General features: G+C 40.9%; 2 protein-coding genes across 8 annotated transcripts in view; one reads left to right on the forward strand and one right to left on the reverse strand.

Moving 5' to 3' along the window:
- The first annotated feature begins 895 nt into the window (after window positions 1-895).
- On the forward strand, window positions 896-8,255 carry pdgfrl (platelet-derived growth factor receptor-like). 2 transcript variants are annotated; one of them, XM_038698572.1, is made up of 7 exons: window positions 896-1,119; window positions 1,885-2,155; window positions 2,240-2,391; window positions 3,575-3,868; window positions 4,122-4,258; window positions 5,447-5,597; window positions 8,121-8,255. In XM_038698572.1, the coding sequence occupies exons 1-7, from the start codon at window positions 1,065-1,067 to the stop codon at window positions 8,126-8,128; spliced, it is 1,068 nt and encodes a 355-aa protein (XP_038554500.1). In that variant the 5' UTR covers window positions 896-1,064; the 3' UTR covers window positions 8,129-8,255. The 2 variants fall into 2 exon arrangements, with proteins under 2 accessions (XP_038554500.1, XP_038554499.1); XM_038698571.1 differs by lacking the exon at window positions 8,121-8,255 and having other exon boundaries at window positions 5,447-5,806.
- Window positions 7,222-12,762, reverse strand: part of mtus1a (microtubule associated tumor suppressor 1a) — a 30,293-nt gene continuing 24,752 nt past the window's right edge. For all 6 annotated transcript variants that reach the window (XM_038698568.1, XM_038698564.1, XM_038698566.1 and 3 more), the window contains 7 exons: window positions 11,299-11,513; window positions 10,671-10,776; window positions 10,351-10,424; window positions 10,116-10,211; window positions 9,294-9,410; window positions 9,099-9,196; window positions 7,222-8,399 (listed from right to left, as the gene is read on the reverse strand). In XM_038698568.1, coding sequence (XP_038554496.1) covers window positions 8,171-8,399; window positions 9,099-9,196; window positions 9,294-9,410; window positions 10,116-10,211; window positions 10,351-10,424; window positions 10,671-10,776; window positions 11,299-11,513 — 935 coding nt within the window. In that variant the 3' untranslated portion in view covers window positions 7,222-8,170. The remainder of the gene's footprint in view (window positions 8,400-9,098; window positions 9,197-9,293; window positions 9,411-10,115; window positions 10,212-10,350; window positions 10,425-10,670; window positions 10,777-11,298; window positions 11,514-12,762) is intronic.

The following is a 12,762-nucleotide window of genomic DNA, read 5'->3' on the forward strand; positions in this document are numbered from 1 at the left end:
AATGTTTTTAAATTAAATTATTTTTTTTTAAATTTCACACCTTTTTCCTACAACCAGTTGCAAATTCTTGTAGGCACAGCCTGTTTGACATGGAGTGCAGTAACTCTTAAACATAATGTGTAAATTTAGTTGACCTATTCAAATACTTTTTAATAGCCAATTCTCAGTGGCCACGAGTCTGACTATAAGTATCCTTGGTCCAACAACTATGACAAACCAAACAGCAATGTTTTCTAGTATTTTCATGTAGATCTGGGACCAGATGCAGATCGGAAAAGCATCAACTTTTATTTCATGCTTTCTAGTTTTATACAGTAAATGATCTCTGTATATAGAGATTTATGGGAAAGGAGCAGACTAACACTAAATGATCTGAATCATGAAGAGCACTACTTTCTAAGTCTGAACTAAAGTTAAAATAGACCCATTTAGTGATGTTGCAGCAAGTGTTAACCATGAGCAGTCAACAACAGCAACACACCTGCTGTTACATCACTAGCTAGGATGTTGCGAGGGACGAAACACGTGAAATTATGAACCCCTCCAGAGCAGCACAGCAGTGGCTGTCTGATTCGTTGATTGGCTTTTGAAGGATAAGTTCACAATTTTTCTTCAAATCTTTCAAGTCTATCTCATCTCTTACTCACAAGCCTATACAGTACGTACATTGAAAGGGTTATTGGTCAGGAGGAACAAGTACAGAGATCAAAAACTGTTTCAATATGCATGAGGGAATGTGAGTTAGTGTTTTTTGATAGACTTGTGAAGAAATGTGAAGCTATCCTTTAAAAAGCACTACGATTCACACTCAGATCCAGCAGAGGGCTCCAGAGTACGTTGTTCTGCTCTTCAGGTCTGAGGAGAGGGAGTAAACAGATGGGCTCTAAATTCCCCCTTTCCTCTCAGTCTTTGAGGAGGATGGAGCTGGAAATCTAAACAGGGCTCTGGAGCGTGCAGAGTTCCAGCGAAGCTCCGAGCCTGACCTCCTTTTCCTACTGAGCGTGTCGCCAGATCTCTCCGGCCCCGCAGATCAGTCACCCCACTGACCACCCTGTCAGAACACTATGAAGCTCTGGGTTGTGCTTTGCATCGCTCTGCTCTGGGTGGAGATCCAAAATGGTGAGTAACATATGTCTTACAGATCAATGGGTGAAGCAAAATGATATCATGAGAACTACTATGAGGATTAGATAATCTGAGGTTGTGTATCAGCAGTGTGCACCAGTCTGTGATGGGCGTAGAATGGGAGGTAGATTCACAAAGAAGGAGGATATTCTTTTATGGAAAAGACAAACACTTCATTAATTTGTCTTTCATCAGGCATACATGCAACCAATCTGCGATATATGAATTTTATATAATGCATGCAAAAGGTGAAAGTTTGCACAAGAGTTGTATGAAGTTGTGTGAGTTTTTGTTAAGTGTTACTGCAGACCAACTCAAACCAGCTGCATCTGAGGCATGCAACAGGCGGTTCTAATTAACTGGCCTTTACGGCTGACCTTTCCTCTGAGTTTTCATTAAGGCTGCACTGGAGAATAAAACAACAAACCCTGAAAGTCTGCGCTGCAGACTGATCATTTTGTTCTTGTCCTTAATGGTTTGTGTGTTCTGTGCCTGCTGAGAAATACAGAGCATGCAGCTGAAAGAGACGCTGGCTTCTGGACTTTCTATGCCAGCAATAAGGATTTCACACTTCTTGTTGAACTGTTGTCACAGCTGAGAAACACGAAGAGTAGCTCTCCAGATGAACATACTGAACACTGTTTCTGTGAAGAATAGAGCCATAGTACAGTAACTGATGACTTTGTGACTTATCTTTGTAATATTTGTGCTCCTTGCCCTCTAACCGACCCTCCTTCCTCTGTGCCTCTGTGTATCCAGGTGCTTGCCAACAAGTCAAGAGGAGAAAGGACATAGGAGAGAACCGCATCCGGAAAAGGGAAAAAATGCCACACCCACACCCCAAACTAAAAGGTGGAGGAGGGAAAGGCCAGACCTTGTTGACCCAGGTTTTAGATAAGGGACGCTTCCTGCGCCTGGGCCAGAGTACAACTCTGACTCCTGGGAAGAACATGGAGCTGCGCTGCAAAGGCAATTCTATTGGATGGTCATACCCAACCCTCTTGGACACCTTCAACGACTCCCGCCTCAGGTGCTGGAAGCAGACACCAGTTGTTTATCATGCGATAAACTGATTTAAATGTGAAAGTCTTATATTTTTGTTTCCCGCCTCCAGCATCAAGCAGAGTGACAAGTATAGTCAGCTGATCCTGACGTCGCCCTCTGCTGCTGACACAGGGCCCTACAGTTGCTGGGTGATAGTGTGTGATGGCACAGAGTGTGAGAAGGACCACGAACGCACCTATGGCTCATACATCTATTTCACAGGTGATTAGATAGGATACATAACACATTGCACTAAAATAGCAAAGCAATAAGGGGATATTTACATGTTGTCACTTGTGACTTAAAGGTTCAGAGTGTAAGTTTAGTGGCATCTATTGGTGAGGGTTGCGCATTGCAGCCAACGACCCACTCACTGCTCACCCCTCCCTTTGCAAGCACACAGGAGAAGCTGCGGTGGCGACACGCTCTGTCGGCTCTTGTGCTAAATAATTTGTGTGGTCCTTCATTTTTCAAAATTTCTCTTCTCCTCTTACTTCTAACAAACCAGACAACTACTTCTTCTTCTTCTTCCTTCTTCTGTGAACGTGTTCAGTGTAGTGATGAAACACGCTCTGTAGAGAATTTTGTCCTTTTGGGCTACTGTAGAAACATGGTGCCGCAACATGGTGACTTCCATGAAAACATAGTTCTCATCAACTCTAATCATCCTTGTTTTTAGTCACAGCAGGCAGATTTCTGCAAAAACCCCAGCTCTGATAAACCCACTGTACACTACCTGCACAACACTAAATGGCAGATAGGCAAGTTAACTATAAGTTACTGATATTTCCCTCAGGAGTTGGAGGAGACCAAAACAGAGCTAAATGGAGCGTGAATATTGGACTAACATTTCCCCTGTGGACAGAAACACGACGCCAAATTAGTGTCATCAGCCGTCAGTGTTGTTTAAAAGTGTTTCCCCCAAGTGGCCAACAATCAGTTAATATAGGTTTAAGGAGTGGTTTGAGTCTGTGGTTGGAATGAAAACTTGCAGACAGTTCGGTCTCAATGGCACAAAGTTGGCCAACCATCTGCATCAATTTCATCAAACTGTTATATAAAACTATTATTAGTCATCAAGCCATAAACACAAGTTTTTTCAACTGATTTTTAGCCTTGTTGCTTTGCCTAGTGCCTACTTTATTAACCAATAATAATGTCATAAGTGACAATTTAAAAAAAACAGTGTGGTATTGAAAACATGCTGTGATTTATAATGAATGAGCTACTGGGGGTTGCCTTCTGCAAAAATACATAGCTGTAAATCAAACACATTTTTTTTATCTTTATGACAGGATGTTCTGTCTTCATGTAGGTGTATTTCTGAGAACAAAGGCACATCTGCACTTTATTTGCAGTGAAATACACTGACTGTTTGATGCCACACATCTGTCCCTCTAAACAGACAAAGACAACCTCTTCGTCCCTTCTGCCATCCACTTTGAGATCGTGTACCTGCGCCCAGACAGGCCTGCTGTGGTGCCCTGTCGTGTGACCGACCCGCAGGCTAAGTTGTCCCTGCACAGAGAAGTCCCTCCGGAGGAGATTGCAGCCAACGAGACGCTGGTGACCTATGACCCCACCAAGGGGTTTGTCCTGCAGAATCCCAGCCTAGAGCATCAGGGGGTCTTCTACTGCAAGGCTGTGAGCAAGGGCACCCCTCAGATCTCCACAAAGTACCAGCTGCTCTATGTGGAGGGTAGGGACGCAGCAAACACATATGATTCAGTATAGTCATTAATACAGAAACATATGCTAATGCATGTTGAATCAGTAACCAATTTCTCGTGCCTTTGACCGTCAAACGTGTGGACACTTGCCAACTGAAATGGAAACACAGTGCGGATTTATGAAATGGAAATTGTATGTGGTTTAGGTTAAATTAAGATGTAGGTAGGCAGACATATTAAGGTATTTGGTCATTCATATTTTTTTCTGTCTCTTGTTGACAGTTCCTAGCGGGCCACCATTTGTGAGCCTTGACGCCTCTGCGGAGTCTGCGAGAGGAGGCGACAACATCAATGTAACCTGCACAGTGCTGGGGGAGCCAGAGGTGGACGTGAGCTTCACGTGGTCTTACCCTGGTCAGGTAAAAGCAATATTAAAAACCAAGAGTCAAACCTGATTCAAGAAAACAGCCAGCAGCCTGTGTTTATACATTTCAGTTTATTACGGCACACAAACTTATCATGTTAGAACAAGAAACAATTCTTGTTATAACAATGTAATATTTATGTTGTTATAACATGAAACATTTCATGTTATACATTATAACAATATAACTGTTGTAAAATAACAATAAACATTTCATGTTATACTGGTCCATTTTTATTCTTCTGATGTGGCAGCAATACGCATAGTCATCAAATTTACAATTAAATGATGCTGTTGGAATTAAATTTTTTGTTCTTTAAATTAAGATATTTAAATGGACAAAGCATTTTAAATTGAATTATGGCACATTCAGTGGTAATTTTTTCTGGCCTATATGACGTTTTTATAGCATCATTGAGAAGTAAATGCAACTAATAACAAAGTTAAAGACAATTAATCACTGAAAGAATTATAAATTTATTATTATTTTGGTTAGACTCCACAGTTGCCTTCTGTTTGTGATTTCATTCAGTCGCTTTATATCTCTGCATATAAAACAATAATTTAGGATGTGTTTAATAATCTGTCATAGCGTAAATTGACCAGCCACACAATCAAGGAGCTGTCCTGTTCATCAAGATCCACTCCAGACGTGTTTTAAGGAATGAAAATAATACTTTGCAACAAAAATTTGTCTCATGTGGATTTGCCACAAAAACGTTTGATGCCCTTAAAAATTACACAACAAATGACTCTTTCTCCCTCGAAATCCAGAATCTATAAATATACAAATGTTTTTTTCAACTTTTTGGGACAAAAGATGTCTCCTACTTCACAGAAAAGTCCTGTGTACGTGCATCGGAGTTTCCAGGTTTCCACAACACACTTGTGTGAGTTGCATAATTGGGATGTCACAAAATCCTGGTGGTATATCCACGGGTTAAACTCATATTTATGGCAAGCACGGAGAACCCCCTTTAGCAGATGAATGTGAAGAAAAAACTCTGCACATACATCATTCTGCACAGTGAAACTCAAACATACAAATGTATGTAATAAAAATCAAATAACATTTCTTTTATTGAAGGTGGACTTTAAGGTCCTGTTGTTGTTGATAAACCATGTTGAATCAATCCCAACAAATAAATTAATGATTAGTAATCATGTTTATTTTATTGCGTAGGACCACCGTCCCGTTCACATTCAAACATCCTGGAGGCTGGTTAACAGAGGTATGGGCCACACCACGCGGGTCTCTCAGAGCGTCATGACCGTAGAAGACATGGAGACCATCGACTTTGGAAGCTACATCTGTAAAGCCAAGAACCAGCATGGTGAGACCATTGTGATGACCAACATCATCTCTAAATAGCCCCAACAGAGGAGCCTGTGTTATGGTTTTGTTTGATGGGAGTGTGTTGTAGCAATACAACTAACACACCCGTGAGACCAGATGAAATCAACATGTACATACATTAAAATTGTGTAGTGTATTAAGTGTATTTTTAGAATCTTTTTAATAAAGATTCACTACACTTTTTATTTAGTCACTTGTTATATTTATTTAAAAACAGCTTGCAGATTGCAGCTAAATTAGAGGAGCAGAACGTTGCTGGAAAAATTTTCACAAAACAAGTGAGGTGAAGAGACCACACTATTTGAAGACCTCAGATTAAGTAAAACTGGAGCCTCATGTTTGCGGCTGGAAACTTACATGGCTGAGTAAAAGGTTTATGCAACAATGCGTAAAGCCACCAGTCAAACAACACAGCAAAAGTATTTGGGAGGTTTCACATACTTTTTTCAATTCAAAAAGAAGCTCTAATTGTGCAGAGGCATAACACTTCCTCTGGATTAAAGCTGTGCGGAGGATTCATTTAGCAGCAGGACAATGAGTCCAAACACAAATCCAGACTATCCCAAGAAGAGCAAGGAATGCTGACCTGATGGGCTTTCCCAGAGACCTTAAATCTTCGGAACATCTCTGTGAACATTTGATAACACTTCATAATATTACAGTAGAGAGAGTTTAATCTAGATCCTTAATTCTGCTAAATTACAGGATAGATACCAAAAGGCAAGTACTGCATTGATCAAATAGGGATTTTAATTTTGAAATAAATGTTAATTTAAAAATAAATAAGGGCGGCACGGTGGTGCAGTGGTTAGCACTGCGACCTTTCTGTTTGGAGTTTGCATGTTCTCCCCGTGTCTGTGTGGGTTCTCTCCGGCTTCCTCCCACCGTCCAAAGACATGCGGCCTAGGTTGACCCTAAATTGTCCTTAGGTTTGTCTATGTGTGGCCCTGCGATGGACTGGCGACCTGTCCAGGGTGTACCCTGCCTTGCGCCTGATGTCAGCTGGGATCGGCTCCAGTCCCCCACAACCCTGTACGCAGGATAAGTGGTTGACGATGGATGGAAAATAAACAAAAGCTCTGAGTAGTGGAGTCAGAGATTGGACAGGCACTCTGTTGCTTTGGACACCTAATCAAACATCAGTGACTAATCCTAGTTAGCTTTTATGCTACATTTAAATTAAATAATGATGCTGGGAAAGAGAGCCATCAGAGGCTTGCTCTGGCTTCGTAGCATGTTGTGAATCGGAGAATCAGGTTTAAAGTGGGGCTGTGTGCCAGGCTGACGTCCTAATGCACTCCGTATGTGGAATGTGATCTGCAGGCCCAGAACTCATTTTGGCCCAATCTAACACTTGCTGCAGTTTCCACTTTGCTCAATAGACGCTGTTATGGTTCTGGAATATAATTTAGCTTACAATATGAATGTTTGTGGTTTAGAAGACACAACAGTCACAAGGCTGGACTGATACCTGCTGAGTTCAAGTTTTCCAGCCCCAGGAAAAACTGAATTGCTGTAATATAGCCCTTAGGTAACCATAAGTATCATCTGCTGTAAGTCAACATGCAGAGATCACACAGTTATAAAGCTTGACCTTGATATACCAGGTTTAACACAATACTTTATTATTAATTGCATATTTAAAGAGGGTCAACACACCAGTAATACCAATTCCACACAAAATACTCTTTGATACATTTCTAAGAGGCACTGTCTCAGACATGTACAAGTAAAGCTAATTCTGGATATCTCTTTGCAAAGACCCTGACTTTAAAGCATTAGGAGTGTTCAGGGTGATGATTAACAAGACTCCAACACATGGACGTGGATTGGTCCCATGGTCAAAGAAACAAAGACTCATGAAAAACAAAATGTGTTTTAGGCCAGAATGAATGAAACCTAAACCTACCAAACTAAATGTAAAAAAACCCCAAACTTAAAAACAAAAACAAAAAACATAATCTCAAAGAAACTGATTGAGACTTGTACACCCCCTGCTGTGCTCACTAGCAGTGGGATGTTGGTAATATGACAATGTGACTGTCAGCTGTGAGAAATGGTGCAGGAATCCAACAGAAACAATTCCATGTATTTGATATTCCGAATTCAGACTTTCTATTGCCGACCACTCACACAGCAGGGTTGCACATGTGTTGTCATAACGCCTGCATGGGTGTATTTTTTACTGCATGTTCTGTATGTGTTGAGCTTCGGGAAAGACAAGCCTCTGCCAACAAGTAAAAGACAAAAAATAGTGTATAATTACATAGAAGTCCTGAGATTTCCTTTCCCCCCGTCCATATTATCAGGTGTGACAGGCAAAAAACAAGGTGTCCTTGCTTATTAAGTGCTTCTGTGCAACTTTTTAGTTGTTTTTTTTTTTTTTTTTTTTTTTTTACAGTCTGTAGCATCACTGTACAAATAGTTCATCCAATCCTAAAGGAGCCATTGTCGGGCTGCTGCTAAGTAAAAAGGAAACAAACATGGCTCTTTATTCCAGGGGGATAACTCAAACGAGAGGGTCTGCTTCCTTGAAGCGCGGGCCCATCGTTATCTGGGTGACACAGGAGAGCTGGAGAACAGGCCGGAGCTGCGAGGTGATTGGAAGCTGAAGGAGTGGGAGGGGGAGGTGGAGGTGGGGGACACCTTGCGGGGGCTACTCAGGTCTCCGTTGTGGAGCTTCCACAGCAGCTCCTCGTTCTCCATTGACAAACGCTTGTTTACCTTCGACTCCTTGTGAAGGGATTCCTGCAGCACTGCTTGCTCTGTCGACAGCTGTCTGTAATGCATCAGCACAACAGGCAAGTTAGAAATGTAGTCAACTGAAACACTCACCTACAGTATATATCGACTTACATGAAATTAAGCAAACTGAATAAATACAGATCTGAATTGTAATGATGTTTAAAGAGGTTGATTTGGAAAGCCTAAAAAAAATAAAAAATAAAAAAAAAGCCAAGACGGGTGATATTCAGTTTATTGTCAACAAATCACATGAAAAATCCAAATCAAAAATACATTAATCTGTTTTAAACCCACTGCTTCCTCTTGAAGATGTAATTCTTAAAGACAAACAAAGAAAGGTCACAGTTATATAGTTTTACTTTAATTTTTTTAAAGGCTCAGAAATTAACAGCTGGACATTGTAGTTTTTGACTAATGGTAGTTTTTAGCAAACATTACTCAAATTGGAGTAAGCAGTGTATTTTTTGGGGTTATTTTCAGCCATGGAAGATATAAATGGAGTATATGGGATTGAGTCAGAATAAATGACTGCGTCCATAGTAATTGTAAGGAAGGAGCATGCCAAAGGTGTGGCTCATTGATGAACACTTTTTGGAAAATAATGAAGGTGTGTGGCACAGAGGAGCGTGCACTTAATTGATGCAGTTTCAAGTCATAAGGCGTCTGAACTGAGACGGATGCTTCAAAGTCTGGTTTCCATCAGCGCATACTAGTTTATATGTCGACCTCTTACCTTGACAGTGCAGCATGTCTATCCATGCGGGCTTTGAGGTCCTCATTCTCCTGCTGGACCTTCTGAAGGCTCTCATCCAACTTCACATTTTTCTCTTTCTGGAAAGAAAGAAAAACGACCCAGAATATTTGAGCGAGTCAGTAGCGTTGCTTGTCTTGATGCCCAGCAATCATTTTCATCTGCTTCAGGTCTCACCAGTTTGTCGATCTCCATCAGCTTCTTTTCCTGCTGGTGGAGCTGTTTGTTTTTGATATCCAGCACCACTTTGAGGCTTTCCAGCTCCTGCTCCAGATAGAGGGTGTGGGAGTCCTTCTGCATGGACAAATACATAGTGCCAAGATGTTAAGGGACTGTTAAAGACTTCAAAAATGACCACAGCCATACATCCAGGACCACGCAACATAGGGCGCCGTGCATCACTTTTACAAATAGTAATTGCGAGTGTTTGGGTGTCAAAAATAATTACATAAAAATGACAAACATGCGCTCTATATGAAGGTAGTATTTAAAAAAAGGCTAGGAGAAGTTTAAACTACACACAGTGAATAAGTAATTTTGAGCTGTTACTATTATTTTTCCATTAATGGCAGGTTAATGTGAGGTAGTTACCTTAATTGCTCTACTGTGCCAGGGCTGAATACTGAGTACATGTGGCAGCCACTTAACACTGATGAGGAGTGGCAGTGTCACTGTACAACAGCTAGCACTCTGGGAAAATTAAAAGCTACACTGTGCAGAGATAGAGGGTGGTGCTATAGCTGACACAAAGATGTAGTAGAGTTACCGTTTATACCGTTTCACATAGTAAAGGATGGTTAATGGTTAATTGACCTGGTAGACAACTCTTAAAACTGAGGTCTTCAAGAAAACGTGCATTGATTTTCTTTTCTGTTGGTAATTTTTTTTTCTGGTAATCATTAGCTTCCCGACCTTTTGTGCTTAGAGGCGAGCAGCACTGCAGTCATGAGATGCTTCTAAAGTGGAGCTCTGCTATATTAAGCACACAGATACGAGTACCTGACTCTTTTCGGCCAGCTCTTTCCTCCTGTTCTCCTCTGCAGTTAGCTTCTCAATGAGGGCATTGTTCTCCACAGTCAGCTCTTCAATCTGTCCCTGTGGATGTACACAGCACAAGAAAGTCACTGAGTGAAGTTTATACACACTAGTTCGCCAATCCATAAGTTATCCCAATGTCATGACATGCTATTGTGTGAATTTCTTTGATAAAAGGGGGGAAAATAGTCACGCTTACAGATAGAGCGGCTTCTGCGTCTTTCAAAGTTTTGTCCAAAGCCTGCCGCTCCTGATTGTGGACTTGCCGGAGCTCTAAAGAGTTTACAGGTGTTATGGCATCAGACATATTTCAGAAAAACTGTACAAAAAAAGTCAAGGCTGACAACAATTTCATGTTATGATGCAATCAAAACAATTCATGCATTTATTAACTGAGGTGGAATATCAAACGTTAAAAATACACTTTCTCAACTCGAGTCATTTTCAAATCAGCTCACATAATGCAGCTTCAGAGAAAAGATGTCGTTTCAATAATTTGATCCAGGACTGTTCACTCACCTTCGAGTGACATTTCATACTGCTGTTTCACACACTGCAGCTGCTCTGCATGCTTGCTCTCTAGTTCCAGCTTTATGGCTTCATGATTGGCTTCAAGCTCTCCCATCTTTAAAAAGAGCACAGGAGAGATTTCATTTTAACACAATCAATGGTCTTAAGGCATTACTAAGAACTGAGTTACAAGATGTTTTATAGTTATTTTCTCCTGAAGCACAGATAAATTCAAATAAACACTGACATTTAGAAAATGATGGCATCAAGTACAATGGCAGAATATTGACAAAGAACACAACACCCTCCACAGGTGTCTGAGCCATACCACTGGACTGCGGTATGTTTACATTTACTTTATGGGGAATCCCTCACCCTAACACAGCCCAGGCTTCTCTCCTCGATTAGTGCATCCGAAAGCACAACAACCATCCAGCATTTTGGCAACGCAAAAGTAACAAACAGTGTATCACTTGCTTATTGGTTGGTAGGCAGTGGAAAATAATTTTTTGCCCTCCCAGGGAGCGTTTTCCTTGGAATGTGACATTACGTGAAAACTATGAATAGTAAATCTTCCTGCATTAATAATAAAATTCTATAATACAAATCATAATAAAAAGGATGCATAGGGACAAACCTGCTTTTGCATGAGTGTCTTGCATTTGTCAGCCTCCTCCTGGTATGTCAGGTGGACCTTGTCCCACTCAGCCTGGTAGAAGGCCTGTAGTCTCTGCTCCAGCTCGGTCAGGTCCTTCTGGTGCTGCTCCTGCAGTTTCTGCAGTGCTTCCTCCAAAGCAACACGCAACTCATCCTTCTCCTTCTCCAGAAGTTCAGATGAATGGACGGAGCAAACTGGAAATAAATACAGAAAGCTACAATTTACGTGACAGGACATTTGCAGGATGTTCTGTGACTGTAGTATGTACAGTAGACTGCCCTATTTTAATAAATATTACATAGTAAAATTTGTATTAGTGACTGCTTGTGTAAGAAATATGTGTCCACTGAGGAGCAACATTTAGCAAAGTTCTCCTTGATTTAAATGTGAGACACTAAATGTGCTCCAAAAAGGAATGGAAAAACTGACTTTCAAGGGGAGGTTCCTCTTGCACTTGAATGCATTTGCCAACTACACTGTAGTTATTTATAGGCAGATGAAGATATGGTAACAAGTCTCCAAACTCTTTCAAAATATCTACAAATTAGTAACATAGGTAACAGATTTCCTAACTCAGACTTGTCTGTCCTTTGACAGCTGGTAAATTTCCATTTTTAGGTTTGTGCAATTGGTGGCTTTTGTTTTTTGTTCTGTAAACCACTCTAACCAACTGTTTCCATCGCCAAGTGTTTATATCTGCTCTGGAGTGGGTGACAGTGACCAACTCCATAACCTGTCTCCAGTTTAAAGTGCTTGTGCACAAACATGCTCGATAACGAGCAGTTGGCATTGCCGATGGATGTGAACTTCCAATTCACCAGTAAAGTCACACTGCTGGTGGACATGTTAAGCATGTGATTTTCTTTCAGAGGTTTGGTCTTGAACATGAGGTATGACACTAAACCACAACTAGAACTTGAAACTATGTATAACTTCAACAGTAAGCATAAAATAACACATAACCCAGTTGCTCTGCTGCACTACAACATGCGTCAGGTACATTTACCTATTCACTTCTCTCACAAACCATCAGGGCACAATAGAGGTACATGTACTATTCCCTAATAAAAGTCATCTTACAACTTGATATCCCATTCTAAAAGACAGATTTGGTGACCACAGTATAATGCTATCACTGTTACCAAAAGGGACTCATGAAAGGCTCTTTTTAGCATCATATGAAGATCCCCCCTGTTAGTCACCAGGGACACATGCAGTCTTAAATGGTTCACACTAATCTGTATTGAGTGTTGCAATTTAAGTCCTGCTGAATAACTGTGTCACAGAAAAATAGTCTAAGATCTTATTAATCACAATGTGTGTTCCTATTTTTGCCCAGCTAAATACTGAGCTACAGTATGAGAAAAACACTGTAGTGCATGAAGATTCACCTTACCAAGAGTGGAATAACGGCAGCAGATCCAGGAACAGAGGCCAAGCTAA

This window comes from Micropterus salmoides, unplaced genomic scaffold, assembly GCF_014851395.1.
Source record: "Micropterus salmoides isolate LMB-PRFRI ecotype aquatic unplaced genomic scaffold, ASM1485139v1 Ms_hic_scaffold_5, whole genome shotgun sequence".
NCBI classification, from domain to species: Eukaryota; Metazoa; Chordata; class Actinopteri; order Centrarchiformes; family Centrarchidae; genus Micropterus; species Micropterus salmoides.

Bases quoted from the DNA above. Each gene is read 5' to 3' on its own strand.
- pdgfrl (XM_038698571.1), top strand. From the start codon at position 1,065: ATGAAGCTCTGGGTTGTGCTTTGCATCGCTCTGCTCTGGGTGGAGATC. The intron at 2,156-2,239 runs GTGCTGGAAGCA...TCCCGCCTCCAG, and splicing joins TTCAACGACTCCCGCCTCAG to CATCAAGCAGAGTGACAAGT. The intron at 4,259-5,446 runs GTAAAAGCAATA...TTTATTGCGTAG, and splicing joins CGTGGTCTTACCCTGGTCAG to GACCACCGTCCCGTTCACAT.